This window comes from Gracilinanus agilis, chromosome 2, assembly GCF_016433145.1.
Source record: "Gracilinanus agilis isolate LMUSP501 chromosome 2, AgileGrace, whole genome shotgun sequence".
Classification (NCBI taxonomy): Eukaryota; Metazoa; Chordata; class Mammalia; order Didelphimorphia; family Didelphidae; genus Gracilinanus; species Gracilinanus agilis.
Window position 1 is genome coordinate 127,103,213 of NC_058131.1, and position 24,996 is coordinate 127,128,208.

A 24,996-nucleotide genomic window follows, 5' to 3' on the forward strand; every position below is an offset into this window, starting at 1 on the left:
AGTTAAAGCAAAATTTAAAAATAATATATTTTCAAGAAGACTACTGCTTTTTATCTAGAAATCACTATAACCAAGTTACAACCATAAAAAGATACAATGATGGTTCAAAATTAGGAGAATGACTTAGCATAATTAATCATAAATCCATAAAAATAATAAAGCTACATTATTTTTTCAGTAGATTCAGAAAATCAATGAACAAAATATAGCTTTCATTTATTTTAAAAACCTCAAAAAATAGACACCAAAGAGCCCTTCTTTAATATTACCAAAAACTAGCAATGAACAAAAAATAGAAACTTCCATATAGAAAAAGAGGCAAAACAAGATGATTCATCTTCCCACTGTTATTTGATGTAGTTTATCCAAAAACTAACAAAAACAAGAAATAATAATAAAAACTTGCTATTCAAAGTAATTAAGAAATTTATTAATCATCTTTGAATTAGCTTACCCATATATACAAAATTGCTACTATAAAGTATAATAATAATTTTAATTATTAATCTAGAATTTTAAGATTTGTCAAGCACTTTATGTGTTTCATCATTTGACATTCAAAACAACTCTGGGAGAAAGGTGCTATTATCATGCTCATTTCAGCAATGAAGGATCTGGGTTGAAGATAATGAAAAATTCCTCTTTCCCTGTGGCAGAGAACAAGATAATTCTTAGACAAGATATTGTATACATTGTCAGATTCTGTCACAGCACTGAATATTTTTACTTAATTGTTTCCCCCCAAAAGATTTCCACCTTACCCCAAAAATGACTGCAGTAAAAGTAAAAGACATTAATAAAACAGGGCAAAATATTTATGAAATATCTTTTCTCCATATAAAAGTTAAACAAAGTTAATATTTGTTTTCAGAATACCATTATTATTTATAATTAACCCTGATTTTTAATACTTTCCCCAATCCTGACTGAATCTTATATTTACAGAATGCTACAGTATCACCCAGCTATCTCATTTTACACATGAAGAAAAAACTCAAGAGAGGTAAAGTGACTTGTTGGAAGACACATGGCTCCTTACTGAGAGGAATTGGATTAGAATTGAAGTCTCTTGACTTTTTCTGACTGCTCATTATGCTACACCAAATTGCTATCCTAGCACTGCTAGAGATATAATCACAATCTTTAGGGGATATGGCTCAGCCTTTTGTCATTTTTCTATGCCGTATTTAATGATTAAAATATGCATTCAAGGTAATCTCTTAATGTCACGTTAAATCATCCTGAATTCTTCCTTTGCATAATCCCAAACTATACATATTACACTTATAAATGGATTCAGAAAAATAAAAATTGGAATTCCTATTTCAATCTTCACCTTCTCCATCCTTGCCAAAAACAAAGCAAAACTCTAAGAAATCAAGGAAAAATGGATATGAAGCTCAAAAGAATGTATTTCTGGAGATACAAAAAGAAGCATTTCTGATAAGTAGTAAAGGAGAATTTGTCTAGAAAACTATGTGGTTGAAAAGAGGATTCACCAACCAACTTATATTTTAAAAACAATGAGATATAAAGAAATATATTTAGAGAAATACACACACAGAAGATGAAAGGAAGGACAGTTAATAAAGAACTTTTCCTGAAACCAAAATCAAGTTTATTGTCTTATAGGTTATAGAATTTCATCCCTTAATTTTTTTGAAAATTCAGAAAAATATTCCTCATACATTTTATAGTTCTGCCATTTAAAATAATCTTTCAAAAATCAATGATAGGATTCAGGAATCACATTATCCAGTTATTTCATTTCCTTTTCCTGTGTTGTAGTTTAGTTGGAGTTGGTAATTTACATTCCTATGGAGCAGACTAGAACTCTCTTACCTGTGTATGAACACCCCATTAGCCATCTCTCTTCTGATCTGTCCAGTCCTAGTATCATTTTATTTGGAAGGGGAAACACAAACAAAGTAATCAGCCCTGATCTTAATATTCTTTCCAATCCAAACTGAATCTGAGATTTCACAGTTTGCTATAAGATCATTTTACTGAGCCCTCTCATTTTACGTAAGAAGAAAAAAGCTCAAAAGAAGTAAAGTTACTTTTTGGAAGACACACAGATCCTTAGTGGGAGGGACTGGTCTGGAATTGAAGTCTCCTGACTTTTACTCACTATTCATTATACTTCATTAGGATGTTTTTCTAATATCTCAATAGATATAACTTTAATTATTAGGTGGTGTGGTCAAACCTTTTGACATTTTTCTATGCCATATTTAACAATTAAAAATATGTGTAAGTTATTCTCTTAATGGCACTTCAAATCATCCTGAATACTCCACTTCACTTTAAGTTTATATAATCCTAAACTGGACATAATAGTTAAGTAAGAATTCAACACCTCTGTTATATTTCTGTCATTTCTAATCATTATCCATTTTACTAAGAGATAGTGGTCCCATCTATTTTTTTATCCTCCTTACTTCCTTCAGAATATCTTAAGAACAAACAAACAATTTCTCTTTGTTGTCTTGAGCTTTCCATGTCAGTTTCAGACCATTTTTAGCTTGAGTAGGCTGATGTTATTTTTAAAGGAATATACCAAATGAATAAACATGTATTAGGTGCTTCTTATGTGTCAGGTATTATGCTGAGCACTGGGGATGCAAAAAGAAGCAAAAGATAGTCAGTCCCTGCCTTCAAGGTCTTTACAATCTAATGGGAGGGATTCCATGAAAACAAATATATACAAAGCAAACTACATATAGGATAAATAGGAAATACTTTAAAAAGGTAAAACATCAGAATTAGAGAGGTAATAGAGGATGGGTTTTCAGTTGAGACTTAAAGGAAGCCAGGGAAATCAGTAGCTGGAGGAGAGAATGGAGCACATTCTAGGTGTGGGGGATGGCCAGAGAAAAATACCCACATGGTATGGAAATGGAGTGTCTTGTTTGCAGAATAGTGAGGAGGCAAATGCTACTTGCTTGAAGAGTTCACTTGGTTGTAAGAAGACTGGAAAGGCAGGAGGTGGCTGAGTTATGAATAAAAAACAGAACATTTTGCATTTGCCCTTGGAGGCAATAGACAGTTACTAGAGTAGTAGAGTTTCACAATTAGACCTCTTTGTTTTAGGAAAATCACTTCAGGGGCTAAATAGACAATGGATTGGAATGGGGAGAGGCTTGAGGCAGACAGATCCATTGACAGACTATTGCAGTAAACAAGACTTGAGGGGATGAGAGTCCTCACTAGAGTGGTCAGTATCTGAGGAGAGAAGGAGCAATTTTCAAAAGATGTTGTGAAGGTGAAATTGAGAGGTGTTGGCAATATCTTGGATATTGAGAGTGAGAAATTGGGGAATTGAGGATGACTCCTAGTTTGTGAGCCTGAGGAATTAGGAGGATGATACTGACCTCTACAATAATAGGGAAAGTGGCGGGGGGAGTGTAGAGAAGAAAAAATAATGAGTTCCATTCTGGACATAATGAGTTCAAGATGTCTTCTGGACATCCAATTCTAGATGTCTAGGAGGTATTTGGAGATGGAAGTCAGCAGAGAGATTGGGGCAGAAAAGGTAAGTTTGAGAATCATCAGCATTAAATCCATAGTATCTGGTGAAATCACTAAGTGAAGCAGTATAGAGGGAGAAGAGTAAAGAGCCCAGGACAGAAGCTTGAGGGACATATATGGTTAAAGCACATGATATGAAAAAAGATCCAGAATAGGAGAGAAAGAGGGAGTAGTCAAATAGGGAGGAGGAAAACCAGGAAAGAGTGTTGTCCTAAAAACCTAGGTAGAAGAGAGTATCAAAGAAGAGAGAGTGATCAGTGCTGTCAATTGCTGAAGAGGTCAAGAAGAATGATTGATAAAAGGCAATTGGATTTGGCAATTTAGTGGTCATTAGTGACTGTAGAGAGAGGATTTTTGATAAATGATAAATTCAGAGAAGTAAGATTATAAGGATTAAGAGAGTCAGAGAAAATTGTAGGCACCTGTGGTAAACAGGCTTTTAAGAGTTTAGCTACAAAAGGCAAAAGAGAAAAAGAACGATAGTTAGCAGGGATGAAAGGATCAAGGATGGGTTTTTTTTTCAGAATAGGAAATAGGTGGGCCTGTTTGTAGGAAGGAGGAAATGAGCCAGCAGAGACAGAGAGACTGAAAATAAAGAGAAGAGTATGGATGACTGAGGGAACAATCTGTTGGAGAAGATGGAATAGAATGGGATCACTTGAATAAGTAGAGGGGCTATTTTGGTACTTGTGGAAACTTTTATTTATCCTATACATAGAAAGCTGATTAGAGTTAAAACTCTTGTTTCTAATTCATTCTAGCAATATTGTATAAAATATTTTTATTGATCAGAGAAACTAGACACATTTTCAGAAACTGCTATTTTAATTACAGTGTATCCTTTTGATATTAAACCAATTCTTTTAATAAATCATCTGATACTTCAATAGATTCATTGTTTCATTTGTGTGGGCATATTTTCTAACATCATAGATTAAAAAAATCTCTTCTTCAAATCATCCAGACCTCTGGTGGGGTCCGTCTCCCCCACCCCCCCTTTTTAACAAATCTTTTATAGAATCCCTCTGTCACAGAATTCTGAATTGGAAGAAATCTCAGAGGACATCCCTTGTGTACCTGAATAAGAATCTTGCCTTAAAAACAGATCTGAGATGTATTCAGCATTCACTTAAAAGCCAAGATTGATGAATATCCCTACTAGATCCCATAGAAACTAGTAAAGGGTTTGGCATACAATTGGTGCTCAGTAAAAACGATGAATTGTACTGATTCAAATTGGCACTATTAGGGACCTTAGATATCAAGTCTTTCAAACCTCTCATTTCACAGAAAAGGAAACTGAATCCCAAAGATAGGGAGAGACATGTCTAAAGTCATATACTGAGTTTGGCAGTTGAACCAGGAAAAGAACTTGGGTCTCTTGACTCCATTTGGAAGTATTATTACATAATTGGGAGAGTTTAACTTTTAGTGAATTAATCTTTAGGGTCATAAGATTTACTGCTTAAGGAATTCATCTGTTCTAAGCCATTCATTCTGGAGATGAGGATTTCAGCCCACATCTTCTAATTTCAAAATCCAAATGCTTTCCATTTTTATTACATGATCCTGTCCCATTGGGTGAAAATTTAAAATTACATTTTATTTTATTAAAATAATATTTAGCAATTTAATATTATTAAACACTTTAAAGTTTATAAGAACTTTCCTCCCACCAGCCTTTTAAGATAGATAATACTAGTTATACCCATTTTACAAATGAGGAAACTGAGCTTCAGTGATGAAAATTAACTTGCCCAAATCATATAACTGGTATTAGGATTGGAATTTGAACATGTCTCCTGACTCCAAATCTAGTCAATCCTCTTTCTAGGACACCCCAGTTCACTTTTACAAGGAAAATGCCTTATTTAGGACTAAGGTTTCTAGCTCTAAGTCCTAAAAGGTCTTTTGATTCCACACATCTCCATTTTCAATCAATGTCTTCTTAATTTTTAATCTATGGACCATCATGTCTCCTCAGGATAGAATGATCACCTGAAAGCTTACCACCATACAGAATGACACAGCTTTTTGTATTCAATACTTTCTTGCCTCCTTCAGTTGCTTCACCTTCTGACTGGAAGACTATAAAGAGTTAGCAATGAACTCCTCTCAAAGTCTTCCTTTGTAGAGAACTCAGAACTTTCCAAGTTACTTTCCCTTTTCTATCTGCAAATATTTTTGGTTTAGACTTCACAGAGCATCATACCCCAATAGCACCCCTCGTATTTCAGCTTCCTTTTGTGTATTGTCTTTTTGCATTTGATTTTAAACTTCTACAGGGCAGATGATGTCTTTTTTTTCTTTTTATCTGCAGAATTTAGTAAACTTCTGGCACATAGTAGGTGTGCAAATAAATGTTTACAAATTGATTATTATACTATATTGTACTATGATTTAATTGTCTTAGAGGCGAAGTCTTTCCAATCAAAGTTTGTACTGAGAAAAGCAATAAGGAATCTGTTCAATGTATTGGAAACCTCTTTTCATTTATTCTTTCAGTATTTCCAGGGAACCATTATAAATTAAGATTATACACCCATCACCTTGGAGTTTTCTGCATATAATCAATTAGCCTACCTCAGGACCATGATCACATCTTTGATAAAGTCTTTTACAGAAATTCTTTTATAGAAACCAGAACAATTTTCATAGTTCTTTTTTTTTTTTGACTCTAACTTATTTGTGGAAAGGCAGCATGAAATAGTAGACATCTGGACTTGAAATCAGAAAGTTCTTGTTAAAGGACTGACTCATTCATACTAGCTATATGATCATGGGCAAGTCACATTACATCTCAGGGTCTAAGGAGTTCTCCAAGTTTAATTTTAAGAAGAAGCCAGGTGGAGGGGAAATATAACATGATTATCATGATTTTTGTACATATATGAAAAGACAAAAACCCCTGGTCATTAAATTTTCTTTGATGAATCTCTATTAGAGACTTTGGATCTCAAGTGAGTAAAATTTTTTTCTTGTACAGATGGCATACCTTTCTGAAAATTATAATTGTCTTAATATAATGACTATACCATATGTCAGTTTTATTTTAAAAACATGCATGTTTCAGGACATACGATTTGAATCAATTAGACAATTTTTTTTTAATAAGCTGTATAGAAGAAAGCCTTATTCATGGTTGCCTTGGAAACAGAAATGCTCTTATATTTTGGTTGATCTCATTTTCTTGGATAAGTAAAATAAAAAATATGAACCAACATGGATTTTTTATTTATTTAAAATATCTAAATTTTAAAAGTGTTGAAAAATTATTGTAATGTGTTAAAAGACTAAAAGCAAAGCAGAATTATAAAACAAAAACCCATAGAACAGATTATATCATAATTTTTGCGTACTATGTTTTATTTTACCAATCTATAGCAAAACAATTTGATTATTTAGCATAGTAATTCATTTATATTCTAAATGGTCATATCTAATTTGCTAATATCTTCTCATGATTGATAACTTCAGACTATCTTTTAAGCAACTATGGTTTCTTAAAATAATTCTAAGTTGAATATTATGAGTTTAATGTCTTACATATGTCTTCCCTCCTTTATTTCTAGGACTCCACTATTGTTACTCCAATTATTCTGAGGACTGATCCTCAAGGATTTTTCTTTTATTGGACAGATCAAAATAAGGTAAGAAATATGATATTGTCTTCTGAAATATCTGGTTTGTCAATTGATGGAACTCTTTTCAAGATGTTCCTAGTCTTTGGAAAATTCATGAGTTGATTTAGATTTGGATTGCATCTTAAATTGGTGGTGGTGTTCTGATTTTGAACAACATTCCTAGTCTTTGGTGAATATCATGAATTTTCAAGGGGAATGTGAAAACATGCTAGGAGTTAAGATTTAACCAAATTTTGAGGAACCAGAATTGCTGGTTATCTAGGTTTTGGATTTTTAATTTAAATCTTAACTCTATACTTATATGAAACATATTTAACCCAAAAAATCCTTGCACTTTCTCTGATGAATTTTCTAACAGGAAAGAAAGTGTATAAGGATAGACTGTGCTGTTTTGATTATACTTTTTGTTTTTTTTTTTCTTGTTTATATGGTTACAAGGTTATGAACATAAAAGATCTGATTAAATTAGTTTTTATTCCTATTATTGTTTATTGGTTCCTTCTCCTATAGCATTTCCCTCCCACCTCCAAACTAAAGATCAGGATTAGGTTTGCCACTCTAAACATTAGGCAAACCAACATTACTGAAAATGCCCTTGACATTTTTTTTTCCTACCTTCTCCTTTCTACTTCATTAAATTATCCTGCTGGATTCAATAAGAACTTGACCTTGGTAATTTGTTCAGATGAGCCAATAGAGGAAGTGTTTCATATACTTTTATCAAATGAAATGCACATTTCATTTTGTCTCCAGCAGAAAACTTCAAAAAGCCTTTAAAGGTTTTCTAATAAAACATCATTTATTTTTGCTTCGTCCTCTGAATTGAGGATGAATTATTTATATGCATTATGGAATAATTCATTAAAAATAATCCATACTGAATTAAACAAACTTTTGCTGGTATATTACTAATATTTAGGTTTGAAAGTCAAATAGGCAGTAAGACAATTATAGCAACCTCACTGAGGATAATTCCTCAAATCTCAAGGGACTGAGGAACTTGGATTCATTGTTTATAAGCCCCCCCATCAGTATTATTTTCTCTATCAATCAGCAAATACTTTTAGCAAAGGTATTTACTTGTATAATAATTACAAAAACAATTTGCCTAAAAGTATGGGGTATATTCTTCTACAGTAGGCCTATTGGGAGAAGAGAGACAAATTTAAAGTACAAAAATAGTGAGGAATATATGCAGACAATACATATGGCAAAGGGTTAATGACTCTTGGCTTTGGAAATAATTTTCTTTCTTAGTGCAAAAATTAAGGGTTCTTTCTTCTGGGTTATAAGGGTCAGTACTTTTGTAGGTTCTATTGTTGCACTTTTCTCTGCCATGAGAGGTCACACTCTTGGAAGTGACTATCCTTCCTAATTATTTCGTACTTGTCCCATCTCTCTTATCTTAGCTAGATTCTCTGCTGCTAATGATAACAGTAATAGAGGTGGAAGGTTGAGAGACAAATACTCCCCTCAGCCCTACCAAAAGTCATTCCTTATCAAGGACTTGGCTCTAACCTCTAATTTGAAATTCTCCCACTGCTACTACATTGGTTCATTGCTTAACTGGCTGACTGAGTGGGTTTGCTGTTTGCTGTTTGTATATATAGTCTAAGATATGCTACTTGATCTTCTCAATAAGATGTTTCAGGTATGTCACATCTGCTTTTCTTCCACTCGTCAAAACTCTATTATTCTCTTAAAATGATTGAGGACTTTTTTATACCTGGAAAATATTTTTTAATTGACTGATGCAATACAAGCATTTAGGGCTTCTGTTGCAACATTGATTGAGATCAATGTAGAAAGTAAGCCTTAAACAAGAATATTCCTATACATTGTGTGTTATAGATATTAATTCCTATTGTACTACATTTCCCTTTGAACTGAGAACAAAATTCTACAAAACTTTCTGTATCTTATCATTATAGGAAGAGTTAGTTTTTAAGAGGAGGGTGGGAGTATTGAGAAGGTCAAATGAGATCCTCAGATCAAACAATTAGAAATTGTCCCAGTTACACAGAGAATTGGACAATGTGCTATTATTCCTTTTTTCAATTCCCCCACCACTCATAAATATTATTGACTTTTTCAGACTTTCTTAGGTGCCATAATCACTACCTTTGAATATCTGGGCTCAATTCAACCTTTAATTTGTGCAAGTAGCAGTGAAAATCACTTGAATTTATTAGCACCTTTGGGGAAGGGTACATGGATTGTTTGTTGGTTGAATTTTAGCCTTAATGCCACTCTGAACCCAGAGGTTCAAACCCAACATATATTTTGGGGTTGGTATTAACATAGAGAATTTTATTTTCTGGATTCACCAAAGGTTAAGCAGTTCATGGGCAAAAATTTGTTCCATTCCTCTAAGAATGGCATTCTTTCAGCCTTGTGACCTTGAGAATAGGTAAAGAAAGGGCCTAGAGTTGTGGTCTGGATATAACTCATTTAAAGTTCATTTTTCTTTTGTGATTGCGGAGTTGCCCTGGGATGAGCCTGAAGGCTTTGGGGACTCTGAGGAATACCAATTACTAGCAATAATTCTTGGCCTCCAAAGCTTGGGTAGAAGGTGTAAAGTTTTCCGAGTTCAGTGATCTGCTGGTTTTGTGATCCTTAGTACATGTGTTTATTGTTTTATGGAAAAAAATACCTAAAGTTTATTATTTGGTTTTTAAATACTTTTGGCTTCAACATTCTCTTGCATTTCCTACTGTTATGTGTAAAACAATGGCTTGGAGGAATTCTATTTTTAAAAGATATTTTTAGAACTGTTATAGCCATATTCATGAAAAATGTATTCATAATGCCCAGAGCATTTTTAAAGGTTGGATATTTGTACAAGAGACTTAAGTGTCAGTTTGATTTTTCAACTTGTAAATCAAGTTTCTATAAAAGCAACAGAAGGGATTTTAAGTCATTAATAATTCATGGCACCTCAGTTAAGCTCTAGACCTATCCTAAAGGTTTCTTTGCTTAATAAAGTGAAAATGTTTAGGAAAAAATGTTTTCTGCCTTATCTCTATTGTTATGTTAATTCAATAGTCTGAATGATGTTTATCCCAGAAATACAGATTTATTTAGTTTTTGGAAATGAAACTGATGGTAGGAAAATATTATTTCAATTTTCTGTATTTTTATCTCCTCATAATCTGTTAATAATGTGCACAACCAGTTGAAAGAAAAAATAGAGTTAAAATTTCTCTACAGTATAGTGCTATATTTATTTCAAAAACCTCTTTACATGTATCACTGAAGATAGAAGGCATGTTTTACTTTTCACTATTGAAATCTAAATTGTTCATTCAACTATTTATTGAGCATAATGTTTAATTTTAGTCAATTGTCATATATTTTAGAATCTAAAAGGCAGACGATTAAAGACAAAAAAAATAAAAGTAAAACCACCTATGATTATGCTGGGCTTTTTTCTTTTGGCTTTAAGCCCAGCCCTGAAACAGTAAGAATAATGCATTGAATTCTGGGATATGGGTTCCTATAAATGATGCATTAAGTCATAAAGGAAGCAGATGCCAGAAGAAAATGGTGGGCATAGAGGTAGCATTTAAATGACATGAGATCCCTTGAAATCATATGACATAACTGTAATGATGACATCAGTATTTATAGGCTTTCTTCTGTAAAGTGATATTCAAGAATTTCTTATTTATATCAATTGTGACACATGTTATTTTAGAGAGAAAACATGTATTTGTATATTTATTACATGTTTTTTTTAACATTTTGTTTTTAACTATTTAATTACTATCTTAGGAACTGAAGAAAACTCATAATTTCATTTTGCTCATTTATATTGTCATCCTATTCTATTTTGTTTTTTTAAGGAGTATATATTTTCCTTCAGGTTTCAGTTTCCTCACCTCTGAAGTCTTATTATTTAGCAACCGTCTTAGGCACAGCCTATTTTTCAGTAACATAGCTGAGAGACTCTAGGCTTCCCTGTGGCAAAGATTCCCTTCCACAAGAGCTTATTCTTCACTTCAGCAGTGGGAAATTACCCAGAAACAGACTGAATGACTTATTCTTGTCTCTTCTATCATTTTACAGAAAGTATAATACATAGAAAGTGACTGTTTCTTATAAGTAACCAAGGTGGTAGTAAACTTCAGGGCACCAATTATGTTTTCAAATAACTTTATTGAAGGGTTAGCTTTTGGGAACCTGCCAGAGTATTTAAACCAATCACTTTCTTTGATCATTAAGGGCCACAGTACTTTCTAACACTTTAAGCCAGTGATGGGCAAACATGGCTGGCCGGCCAGAGGTGGGTCCTCTACAATATTTTATCTGGCTAGGGGACATTAGTCCCAATCTGACGAATACAATGAGTAGGATACAATACAATGAAGCTTCAAAAGAGTTGCCTTAGAAACAGACTGACAGATGAGCATTTCCTTTCCTTTGGCCTCCTCTTTAAAAAGTTTGCCCATCACTGCAAGCACATCTTCTATATGTCTTAAGCTACTAGCACTCTCAGTCCTTTTAAAATTATTTTGTTTTACTTTGTATAAAATTCACTATTCCTAATTATGTTGCATTCTATGAAATAGGATACAAGCTCTTTGAGGGCAGGAATACTTCATTTTTGGCTTTGAATGTCCCCCCCGCCCCCAACTCCTAGCATAGTTCCTAAAATATAGCAAGTGCTTACTATTTGTTGTCTTGGGCAGAAGTGAACAATATCTCATTTCTGGTAAAGAAATGGCAAGAAGCATATGAGGGATCACAGAAGGAGATGGATTCAGGAATTGAGAATTAGAGTCCTGAACGCATTTTGTACTACATATATCTATTAGAAAAATAACCAAAGGACGACTGTAGGGAAAAAAAGGAAAAATAAAAGTAGCAATAACTCTGGCATTACTTTAATGGCCAACAGTATCAATAATTCTGATGACATTTTCATAGTACTTAATAAAGGATATTATATCAATTTCTTCATTTGATTTCCACATCAAAACAATGAGATGTCATACAGGTAGTAGCCTCATTTTATAGAGAGGGAAACTGTGACTCCTCTGAATCTTAGTGTTTCTTTCATTTTATTGTTATATAAAATCTGTATTCAAAATAGAAAAATATTACAAAAATAATTATTTTATTGTAATATTTATCTCACGTAAATATGAAGAAGATTCTTATTTGTAAGATATAGAAAGGCTGATTTAGTAGATACCACACAGCACAGGAATATTTAAGAGGCTGCATGCATGAGCTCTTAAAACCTCTATTGCTTTTGTTTTGGAGATACGCCATGTTGGCAACTGACACCAATGCAGGAAACGTCAGCCAAGCAAACTACGTTAAGAATAGCAAGAACCATAACAAAAATGTTTCTGCCTAGCAATTTTTGAGGAGGGTTAAAGAAGAGGAGAGGTCAAAGTTAAAGAGATTAGGAACATCTATCAAGTTAGAAAATGGAACAAAATAGATGTTTGCTTTGCAACTCTATGCCCTTGCCTCAATGCCAAGGATGATGTAAAAATAAAACTAGATTACGTTAGTATAATGTTTTCTTTTCTCTCTGGCTGCTACCAATATGGAGTTGGGGAACTAAGATGGATCTTTCCTTGAATCTCTCACCCTAGAGAATTGGTACTAGATAAGTATTTATTAATAGAAATGGGAAAAGAACTAGCATGATATGTAGGAGGAATCTATTTTTTTCTTATATTACCATCAACTAAGACACTGGATCTTCAAATATAGCAATAGATATATAAAGTACAAATAAATGAGAATATAATTAATACTCTAATAACACATTTTTTAAATTTAATTTATATACTTATTTCTTTCTATTTTGTTATAGTTATCTTATGTATATTTTTAACTTTCTTCTCTCTATTCTGTTACTTGAACCCAGGGTGTATTTTGTTTTACTTTATAGCTACATTAGGACTTGCTTTGAACGTACGAATTGCTTAATAATTCACTAAATTTGATGCAAAAAATTCCTGCTAATTCACTGAAGAAGGTACTACATAATATAGCCTGGACTTTCCACATAGAAACTGAGTAATTTTTTTCATAAATATTTTTCTTCAAATATTGTAAAATATTTTATGTGACTCATGGTATGATATCTGTCAGGGTAAGTATATAAACTCTTGAGAGTCCAAAAATATTTTGAATTGAGATGTCAATGAAATTCTTTATGCTAGAAGCTTAGAGGAAAAATGGTCTTCAGAAAAAAAGTGCTCTAAAAATGTATTCCAATAACAATAATGGACCTCAGTCTTCATTTTTTTTTCCTTCAGGGAATCTCGGAATCTTTTTCTCTGTTTTTCTTAGTGGAAATGATGGGCAGCATCCCTGGTATTGAACACAGTATTGAAGAATAGATGTGAACACTTAAAATTATGATTACAACTTGCCAATTAAAATCTCTGTGAGGTAACTAGTTGCTTTGTGGACAGAGAGAACACTCAGCCTGGAGTCAGGGAGACCTGAATTCAAATCTGATCTAACCTCAGATCTTTAGCAGGTGTTTGGCCCTAGCCAAGTTACTTAATCTTCATTTTCCTTGGTATCCTCAATTATAAAATGGGGATAATAATAGCTTCCAGGGTTGCAGTGAGATTTGAATGAGATAATACTTGAAAAAATAATATTGGCATTTAGTAGGTGCTTAGCTAATGCTTATTTTCTTTTCCTCCTTTCTGTGAGGAAACTAAGGAAAAATTTCCATTACTATCACATAATAGATAAAACAATAATTTGAAACATAATATTAGGGCTGGAAGAAATATTAAATATTCTTTAGTTTTATTCTGTTATTACCAGGGAAAGAAACTGAGCATATGCATTGCTTCATTCTTTTTATCTCTATCTTCAGCACTAAGCACAATGTCTGGTACATAGTAGGCACTTGATAAATGCTTGGTGATTGATTGATTATATGACAAACCTATGTCCTTTTATTCCAAAGTTAAATGATGTTTACTCATAAACATCTTGGACTGATACATGAGCTTTGTTGTCATTGGCATTCTTTGAGAAAACTCTTGTTTTAAGAATTTTGCTTGACCATTATTAGATTTCTTCAGAATCTTACCTAAGGCACTATTGTAAGTATTAGAACTTTATTATAGATTTTCTTTAGATGAGAAAAAACCATGAAGATGCTAGCAATGCTTTTTTGAATGAAGAATTTTCTGATTCATATTAGATAAAGGATTCACACTGAATTATAGAATCTTAAAAGTGGGACATAATAAACCATTGAGTTCTGCCCTTTACTTCTATATGTCTGAAGCTACTAGTACTCTCAGTCCTTTTAAAATTATTTTGTTTTACTTTGTATAAAATTCACTATTCCTAATTATGTTGCATTCTATGAAATAGGATACAAGCTCTTTGAGGGCAGGGATACTTCATTTTTGGCTTTGAATGTCCCCCCCCCCCCAGCTCCTAGCATAGTTCCTAAAATATAGCAAGTGCTTGCTGTTTGTTGTCTTGGACAGAAGTGAACAATATCTCATTTCTGGTAAAGAAATCTCCTCTACAACATTTTTGACTAATAGTTCTTTAGCCTCTCTTTGAAGACCCCTGGATGGAGAACTTACTATCTAGTGAATAGCCATGCTTGTTAAGCACCCTGAAATCAAACTTTGAAATGCCCACCTACTAATCCTGGTTTTGTCCCTTGGGGCCAAGCAGACTGAGTCTTATCCTTTTTTCAAATGACAGTCCTTTCCATCTGAGGAAGCATTTATCATCTTTCCCAAGACTAATCTTCTAAGAAGACTTCCTAAGACTTCTCTTCTTTAAGATAAACACTTCCAGTTCCTTAAACAGATTTTATGACATAATTTTGAATCCCCTTACCATCTGGGCCACTCTCCTCTGGCTGTGCTCTAGCCCTGGTAATGTATTTACTAAAAGGTTATGTCCAAAACTAAGTACATAGCTTCTAGGGTGATCTAATCGGGGTGGGGCACAGCAAAGCTTTTACCTCCTTACTCTGGACACTATGCTTCTATTAATAAAATCTAAGATTGTATTTACTTTGTTAATTATCATGCCAATTAAAATTAACACTGAAATGTAATAAAATATAATAGAAATATACATATTTGTGGCATAAAATTAACCAAACATGACAAGTTTTTAATATCAATTACACCATAAACTTGAAAGTTTTCCCCTTGATAAGGCATGTAGAAACAAGCAATGTGTTTTATGAAATCTTAAAGAAATTTTTGAATGAGCATTTTGACTGATTGTTAATTGGCATAGGGTCTTTATTTAGCTAACTACATAAATTTTCTTTCTTACACTACTTTTTTCCAGTGCATTTTAGTAATTTTTTTTCATTAAAGTACTAAATTTGTTTAAAATACTCATAAAATACAATCCTTCTTGTAATATATTTATTTCTTTGTTTTGTTTTTAAAAAACACAAAAATGAATCAGTGTATTTTCAGAGTATTTTTTGTGTATTGTAATCTTTTCAAAGAGAAAACTTATAGAACTTAAAATCTCTCTTAAATTTCAGTAAGAAAGGCTCTATAATATTGTACTGAAATCTGAAGAAATTATATTGTAGATAAAAGTCAAGAAAACCTGAGTTCAAATCTTACCTCCTACACTTAATGGTTACATGACTGTGGACAAATTACCTATTCACTTTGAAACTCAAGCCACTCTGTTTAATATATCTATGAAGTTAAAGGCAATTTGTGGCTCTGTAGAAGAGATTTACCATACATGCAAAATCACAGATCCTTGACAGATTGAAGTAAATTAAAATATCAACAACAACAAAGTGCTTTTGCTTTTTGCTGGGTTTGGGGGGAGGGCACAATGGACAGAGTGCTGGGCCTGGAGTTAAGAAAACCTGAATTTAAACACAACTTCAGATGTTTACTTGATGTGTGACTTTGGACAAGTCACTTAATCACTCTTTGCCTCAGTTTTATCCATTGTAAAATGGGGATAACAATAACACCTACCTCCCAGGGTTGCTAGAAGTATCAAGTGAGCTAGTATTTGTAAAGGGCTTAGCACAATGTCTGGCTCATAGAAGCAGCTATTTAAATTTTTATTCCCTTCCCCCATACAATCTTTTCTTGATACTCATTAATGAGGACAGAAATGTTTGAAAAAGAAGTGAAAAGATCCTAAACTGTTTTTTTCAATGAAATGTTGTGTTTTCCTGTGTGGTTAGCCCCTTCAATAACGTTTGTCCAAAAAGTATTAGATCTCTCATCTATCTAGGCAAACAAAATATTTATTCATGTAGTTAGTATTATCTGAGATTGTTGTTAGAAGCAGTTGAAAATTATTTACTTTCCTTGAAGAGCTTTTCTCTCACAGCACCCTACCATGTAACAAAGAAAAATAGTTAAGAAAAACAGACTTTCCCCATAACAGTATCTGCCAGCAAACATAGCATTCAACATCTATAATCTACAAAGAGAGGTGTATTTGTAATTTTATCCATCTTCTAGAGCCAATACTGTTTTTTAAAAACACTTCATCTCCTGCTGCTTTTAGTACTATTTTCAGGTTATTTTACATTGTTTTGATTAACAATATATTTTTAAAGCCTAGTCAGAAAAAAGAATGAATATTATCCAATAGGAAAATTGGACATTCTTAGGGTTGTTTTATCTGTATGTCAAGTAGGAGACTTCTGATCTAATTTCTGATCTTACACTTCTTAGATGAGTGAACCTGGGAATTCTACTTAAATTTTCTAAACTTATTTCCTTAATTAAGAATTAATTACCACCACAACACCACATATGTTAGAAATAAGTCTAGTTTTTCCATGAAAGGTAACATAACTTTTCCTGAGATGTGATTGGCCCAGAGGACTAAGGCTAAAATTGTACCTTCTTAGCACAGTTTCCTGGTCTTACTGATGTGGTTTTTTGGTCACCTAAGGGCATAAAAACCCTTCTGGAGTTTAGTCTCTTCAAACTTGGTAGGTACCCTAAAACCACTTGAGTAATCACTCCCTGCCCTGTTGACCATAAGATGAGAGGACTACATCTATCCAAACATAGTGCTGGAGTATCTGTGTTGAATATCCTTTCTATGCTATGGATGAATAAACCTTTTGTTAACTATTAAATAACCTATGAGTGCTTCGTTTCATTCCAGCATCAAAATTAAACTAACAGGATACTGGCCTGAGTCAGTCCCACCACCCAAAACTATCATAAGCCACAAGTACACCGGGCCCATCCCTAAGTACATTCTAATTGCACATAATGCATTCAGTGTCCATGGGGAGTAATTGGAACATACTTATAGAAACCAAGCAAATATGCCAAAGAGAAAGACCACTGTGCTTGGGGTAACATAACTCTAGACTGTAGGCTTTGATGTCTTTATCCAATCAGGAATTTCAATGATATATGAAGTCATTTCTCTGTTAACTGGTTCTGTGCTGCTCCTCACCACTTTTCAACTAGGCAAATCCTCCTTTATTCTCAAATTTTAATGGTTTTACAAGTATATCCAACTTATAGTTACTCTTAAAAGAAACATTTGAAAAGAGTTCTCGTATTAAATTAACCAGCAGTTCATTTTCATCCAGAGAACTACAAAGTTCATCAGGTTGGCTATCTTTGGGTATTCCAGACCAGATCAGCCTCTGTTTACTTACTAGGAATAGTATGTCATTAAATTGTAACAGAGGTCATAGCAGAACAGCTCACATTGAATCTATGGGCAAGGCAAACCAGCTTATCCAGCTTTTCACTGGCTAGGATTCTGAATCATTCAATTAGATACAAGTAACTCTTCATATAGAGAGAAGCATCTGCAAAGCATATTTCCCTAGCATTTTGCTTTTCTTTCCCAAATTCAAAGAGCATTAGATACTTCTGAGAATCTTCACCTCTTTTAATCTACACTGTCACAGAAGGAAATAACTGAAACACCAGTCTTTTTTTTTTTTCCTTTCACCTAATCAGGAACTAGGAACTAAAGCCTTATTGTTAGCCGCTTCTGCTGCTGGTTTCTTCAAATAGCTCTGACTGATTTCCTTTCCTGCCCCTTCCTGATTATTCCAGCCATAGCCTCTACAGTCAGTTTAAGTGGCTTAAATCACAGTCTCCAGGTCTCAGCAACTAACGTATTACTTATGAGACAACAACTCAATTTCCCCAATGAGTTCAATAGTCATTGTTTAATTATTCTTCAAGTTTCCAAAGTTGTTTGATTTTTAAGTTTTATATTAACACAATGTTTTTTAAATAACTTTAACACAATGTCATTTTGTATTACCCTCTTAAATCTTAAAACAGTCATGACAAATCTTAAAACAGTCATGACTGTTTTAAGATTTAAGAGGGTAATCTCTCAATTCTCAAAATGGCCTTAAATTACATTCTGTGTCCTGAAAATTATATCTTTAGAATCACATTTCATTACTTTTCAAAAAGTTTTCTTTTCCCTTTCAGCTGCTAAACTGTTTACATTACAAACTAATTATCACCCTACATCCTTTATAAAGTGATTTAAACTTTTATCCTTGTCATAGTTCATTTTTTGTACCAAATCACCCAAATATCATTTGACAATTATATTCTTTACAGACAACATTTAGAAATGTTTATTAGATTCAACTCCCACCCCCTCTTTTCAGGCATCAAACTGTTCATTTATGAAAGAGGCAATCTCTTGAATCCTTAATTTAAGTCTTTTTTTGTGGAAAAATTAATTTTCTTGCTCCTTCAGCTTTGAACTGCTTAATATGAAAACATATCATATTGAAGATACAGTTCCTTACATAAAGATGAGGAGAATGAAACCCTCCCCTACCCAGAGGTTGTGACATTTTGATGTCAAAAAGCTAATCTATTACCAGAATTCAAATGTAGTCTTGGGACTCAAAGTTTAACATTCCTGCTTCAAAAACCTTAAAGTGCTACATAAGTGTGAGCTATAAGGAATAAGTATCATGAAATGATGAGACATTATTTTGGTTTTTCCCTAATAACTTAACCTTTATTATCTATGGGTTGAATTTTTCTACTGCATTAAAGTTACTGGGGATGATGTTCTCTCCAAAAAAGAGGGTCACAGAATCATCTAACTTGAAAGTTAGAAGGGACCATGGAGGCCATCTAAGACCCACCCATACATGAAAAGGATTCCCACATTTTCAGTTTGCATTCTTTGTTTCAGTGGTATAGTCTTCTTTTTCCATAACAGACTGAGCATGACATGAAGAATCTAATAGAAAAAGAAGTGTAACACTGGAGAAAATACTGTGGAATTTTCTACATGGGTTAAAGGGAAGACATATTTTTGAAATTCCATTAAGTCTTTTCAGAGACAAAAAATCCCTGAGGAAAACTATACCTATCAATATGACTCTTGAGAAGCTATCATTTGTGTAAGGCTGTTTAGTGTATTTGCTATTACTTTTATGCAGACACAGCCTAAAGACATAGAAACACTTTTGATAATTAGTATTGGAACCATTCCCAAGTTTTTATAGAGGGTATGATTTTAGTTTTTTGCTGAAACTAGGTCTGTGGTAGAATTCTAGATGTAAATATGTACCTTGGAAAAATGCATCTTAAAAAGGATTTGGTGAATTAGAATTGCTACTGTTATGATTAATTCGTGGTCTTTAATTTGTAAATGTATTAAATTATCTTTATTTCACCACAGATGGATTTCATAAGAATAAATGGTAGCGAAAATATCCTTACTGAATATTGTAACAAGTTTGGAACTATTTAATAACACTTTGGCTGTCATTCAAAATGTACTACTGCTAACATAATTAAAATTTAAAATTATACTTTCATTAGATGAATTGTTTTATAGTAGTAGGTTACCAATATTGTGAAGAACACAAAAATGGATATTTTCCATACTAAGAGGTTGTAATAAGTAGTGTACTTTTTAAACTAAAAAGAGTTTGAAAAAGTGAATTGGAGGAGTTGGAAGATTCATTTTCTACATCACAGAAAATTTCATTTATTGTTAAATAAAAAATTCCTTTGCCTTTCTAAGTAAAGAATTCCCAGGCATTTTGTACTAAGTTAATGTGATATTCCTTTGTTTGAATTATAGATGCTAGAGATATATTGCAACTGCTAGGTGGTTTTCTTGTTCATTTTCTTGCCAATACATGAGTGTTTCATCCTGACTGTTCATCAGCAATCCCATTGTTTCTATATTTAATCAACAAATCAAGTCCCTTTTTCCTTTTGGTAAAGTCAATCTCAAGCACAGTTAGATGTTTTATTGAGTATTGAGGCACTTAAACATATGTGACAAAAATCTTAAAGCAATAGGATGGCTATTATGTCTTTGTAATTTAAGTTTAAGAAATGTGAAACTTACATGTTAAAAAGATACGTTTTATGACCTTAAAAGCAATTACCTTACAAAAGCAATTTATTAGACATTTGAGAGGGACACATTTGTTAAAGTACATCTGAATTCTTTTCTATAGAGTACATAAAATGAATGAGGGAATAACTTTTGTTTTTACTTTTGAAATTTTCTTGTTATCTTTTGTTTTTATATCACTTTTATTTTCTCTCTTTCCCATCTAGCCTCCTAATGTATCTAACTCTGGACACCAGTTTCCTTCCTGTATGCAAGAAATGGAAGAAGACAGATTTTATTTTTTTCTCCCCAGGGCAAAAACAATTATGCAGAAAATAGAGTTTTTCTTTTTTGTTGCTGTTGTTACTGTGTTTTCCATTTGTTGTTGCAGGAATTGACTATATTATTTTCTTAGATATACGTATTTTACTCTCCATAAACTCATCCCTCAGGGTTTAAGCCTGGCATTTGTATGACTCTCCTCCTTGATGGAGATCATTTCCTGTTCATTCTCTTCCATAAGAGTCAGACTTGCTGAGAACTTCTAGGAGGAGTGCTATTTTTGTTTCTTCTAATTTTTTTAAACCCTTACCTTCCATCTTGGAATCAATGCTATATATATATATATATATATATATTTTAAACCCTTAACTTCTGTGTATTGGCTCCTAGGTGGAAGAGTGGTAAGGGTGGGCAATGGGGGTCAAGTGACTTGCCCAGGGTCACACAGCTGGGAAGTGTCTGAGGCTAGATTTGAACCTAGGACCTCCCATCTCTAGACCTACCTCTCAATTCACTGAGCCACCCAGCTGCCCCTGTTTCTTCTAATTTCTGACGTCCAGAAAGGACACATGGGGTTCTAGAGTCTTTACATAAAGTCCTTGAAAGACTCCTAGAAGAAACACATAATGGAGAAGGCAACGCAATCGTATACTTATTCCTAGGCTATTATACTACACACTTTGGGGAATCTCCTCTTAGGTGAGATTGCGACTTCTTTCCCTGTTGAGTTGAATTGAACTAGACTCCATGTGCCTGCTCCTTCTACATGTTAGCTTCTTCTCAGAGTCTTTTTCTCTCTCATTGACCTCTTCCAGAAAATAGACTTAGAGTCCATGTATTTTCTAAAGAAGCTAGAGGCCAGAAGAAAGAAGTAGCCACAAGGTTTTACTAACTTTGTTCTTTTCCCAGGCTTAGACCAACATGAGGAGAGTCTTTTGCAAATTTCAGTGTAAACCTAGTTTATAACCTCATATTCCTTTTTTTAAAAATTAAATTTTATTTAAAAACTTAATCTACTTTTCTCACTTCCACTACCTATACATTGAAAAAATTTCCTTGTAACACAATAATAACATTAAAAATAGCTAGCATTTGTCTTTTGACCTAAGGTTTTTAAAAATTCTTTACACAAATTATCTCATTTTATTCCCAAAAGAACTCTGGGAGGTAGGTGCTATTAATGTTCTTATTTTACAAGTGAGGAACCTGAAGGAGACAGAGATTAAGTGACTTGCTCAGGGTCACACAGCTAATAAGTATCTGAAGCTAAATTTGAGCTTAGATCTTGCTTACTACAGATTTAGTGCTCTGCCCACTCTCATGTATAACTGTCTCAACTAGCATAGTAAACCAAAATAAATTCTCTCATTGTCCTTCTTCAAAAAATTTATATACCATTCTGTTGCTAAGTCAATTATTTTTTGTTAGGAGGTAGAGAGCATGCTTCATCATTATATCTTTTGGTTCTTTTTTTTTAATTGCTTTTTTAAAAACTCTTAACTTCTGTGTATTGGCTCCTAGGTGAAAGAGTGGTAAGGGTGGGCAATGGGGGTCAAGTGAATTGCCCAGGGTCACACAGCTGGGAAGTGTCTGAGGTCGGATTTGAACCTAGGACCTCCCCTCTCTAGGCCTGACTCTCAATCTACTGAGCTACCCAGCTGCCCCTCATTACATCTTTTGGATCAGAGAGAATCATTGCATTAATTAGAATTCACATCTTCCCATATTATTTTTATACACTTTCCATGAATTACAAGGCAATATCTGCTTCAGTTTCCTAATATGTAAGATGGGAAAATTAATAGCCCCTACCTCCTAGGGTGTATGGATTTCAGGAAAAATTTATGCCTTTGATGTGAGAACTTGTTAAGCCCTTTTCAGGGCTACTTATCTACCTTTCATCCATCTCTCATCTGTGGAATGCTCAGTGACTACACTCTGGTAAAAGCATCTTGGTAGGCAGCCTAAATCAGACTGAAGGTAACCAACCATTAGTTAGTTAGGGGGATGTATACTCCAAGTATGTGAAGACTTCTCCCGGCAGAAGGGGCAGATGAGAACAATTTGTTCCAACAGCCATGAAGGTGGCTGAAGCAGGCATTATGTAGTGCTAAGAGTTTGGTCAGATATCAGTTTGGTCAGATATACTGACTCCCAAGATTATTCACTGTATTCTGGGCCATCATCAATCATCTTGACTTTTATCTTGTCATTGGACTTGGATGATCATGAAAGAGAGAGTGATGCTGATGACTTTGTGCAACTCTGCTTTACTTAAATCCAGTTTACTTAAGAGCCAAGGTATCACCCAGAGATGTCATTGGTACTCTTTGAAACAAAGGATAAAAAACAATATTTCAAAGTAATATTAGAACAAATCTTTTGGGAAACAGCCACATATATTAAGAATATTTAATAAAATATGTACAATAATCATGTATATACTTACATTTCAAGGAATGTTCTGTGTTTCAGTCCAATATCCTTATTTTTATTTATCTTTATTTCTATAAACATACATATACATGTACAATATATATACACATATATATCTACATACAGATGTATACACACATCCATTATAGGTCTACACATAATATTTAGATTTCTACTTATTAGCCAAATTATTTTGGTCAAATCGTTTAAGCCTTTCTTGGCCTCAAGTGTCCCCATCTATAACAATCCTACAAAACAAGGGGTTGAAGTAGATAATCTCTAAGATCTCTTCTCCTTCTAGTTCTTAGAGTCCAGGATTCTATGAAATGACCCAGGGTATTGGTTTGTTTGTTTAAAGTAAATAAAAGAATTGAGATTGATCTCTTGAATTAGAGTCTACATAGAAAACTTCATTTTGTTTATTTTAAATAAATGATAAGTTAAGTCTGTGACATCATAAGGGAACTTTCCTCTCAGATGTATTTGAAATAGCTACCAAAGTGGGTAGATAGTTCCATGAGAAGAGGCTATCAATGGTTTCCCTCCCTCTCTATATTATCTAGGAAATCATGCAAATAGCTATTTAGACAGTACAATGGATGACTTCTTTGATTGTGAGTTGGGTAGGAGGTATCTCTCTAGCCCTTATCTTTTGTTATTATTGTTGATTTCTTTGAAGAAAAAGGATCCATGCGATATATTAGGAAAGTGGGGCTGCTTTCCAATTTAGCAGAGTGAGCATACGCCTAGCAACAATTTCTGCTCCCAGATTGTGTTTTCATATTTCCTCAAGAATCAGCATGGGTGGGGGATTACAGGAAGAAGGGAAAACAGTTAAGAAAACTCCAAAGAAATTCATTTATCATATTGATAATTCTCAACATTTAATATTGCCTTTCCCCTTTCTTTTTCTTGTTACTGAGATTCCTATTTACATATAATAGAGGCCCCTCTATTTTGAAAAAAAATAGTAATGATTAAAGTAGAATGTAGAAATAAAATCCAAGGACTCTACAGTGTTGGAAATTATTATGGTGCATTTTGCAAAGCAGAAAGGGGGAAAAATTTCTAAATCTGTCTTCTTGGCCCAGTACCACATCAATCTTTTTGTCCTGATTAGAAATGCATAAATTTTTAGCAAATTTATGTTTTATGAAAGTTTTGAAAATGAAATTTAGGAAAGGATTACTACTTAGTAAGAACATATTTTGTATGGATTTTTGTTATATTTTGTTTTTTTATCACCTAAATTTCTCCCTATATCTTTCTCTTCACTTTCAGACAGAGCCTTTTTTAAAAAGAAGAAAATATTAGCAATAAGCACCTCTTACTTTTACAAAGGAGCAGTGGAAGATATCTTTCCCTCATTTATTGTAGCAAGTCTGGCCTTTATAATAAAACGATATTTAGTTTTGTTTGTTTTTAGTGGTTATTTTCTCATTCCTATTGTTATATTTTCCTCTAAACCCAGTGCCTTCTGCCATCCATTCCTTATTATTGTAGAGAACAAAGCCATCCTCACAGAACCTCATACTTGAAACATAGGAGAAATCTTCAATTCCTTATTATCTCTCACTCACCATATCTAATCTATTGCCAAGATCTGTCAATTTTAACTTTACAACATCCCTTGAATATGTCTCCTTTTCACCTCTGACACTGCCAGCAATATAGTGCAGGCCTCCCCATTACCTTATACCTTAATTATTGCAGTGACCTCCTTCTTGGTGTGTGGGTCTTCCTCAAGTCTCTCCACACCCAATTCATCTATTCA

At 33.4% G+C, this 24,996-nt stretch overlaps 1 protein-coding gene across 1 annotated transcript in view; it reads left to right on the plus strand.

Annotated features, from left to right (window-relative positions):
- PLCB1 (phospholipase C beta 1) overlaps window positions 1–24,996 on the plus strand; it is an 821,547-nt gene that overhangs the window by 14,712 nt on the left and 781,839 nt on the right. Inside the window, exon 2 of the mRNA XM_044659490.1 lies at window positions 7,104–7,181. Coding sequence (XP_044515425.1) covers window positions 7,104–7,181 — 78 coding nt within the window. The remainder of the gene's footprint in view (window positions 1–7,103; window positions 7,182–24,996) is intronic.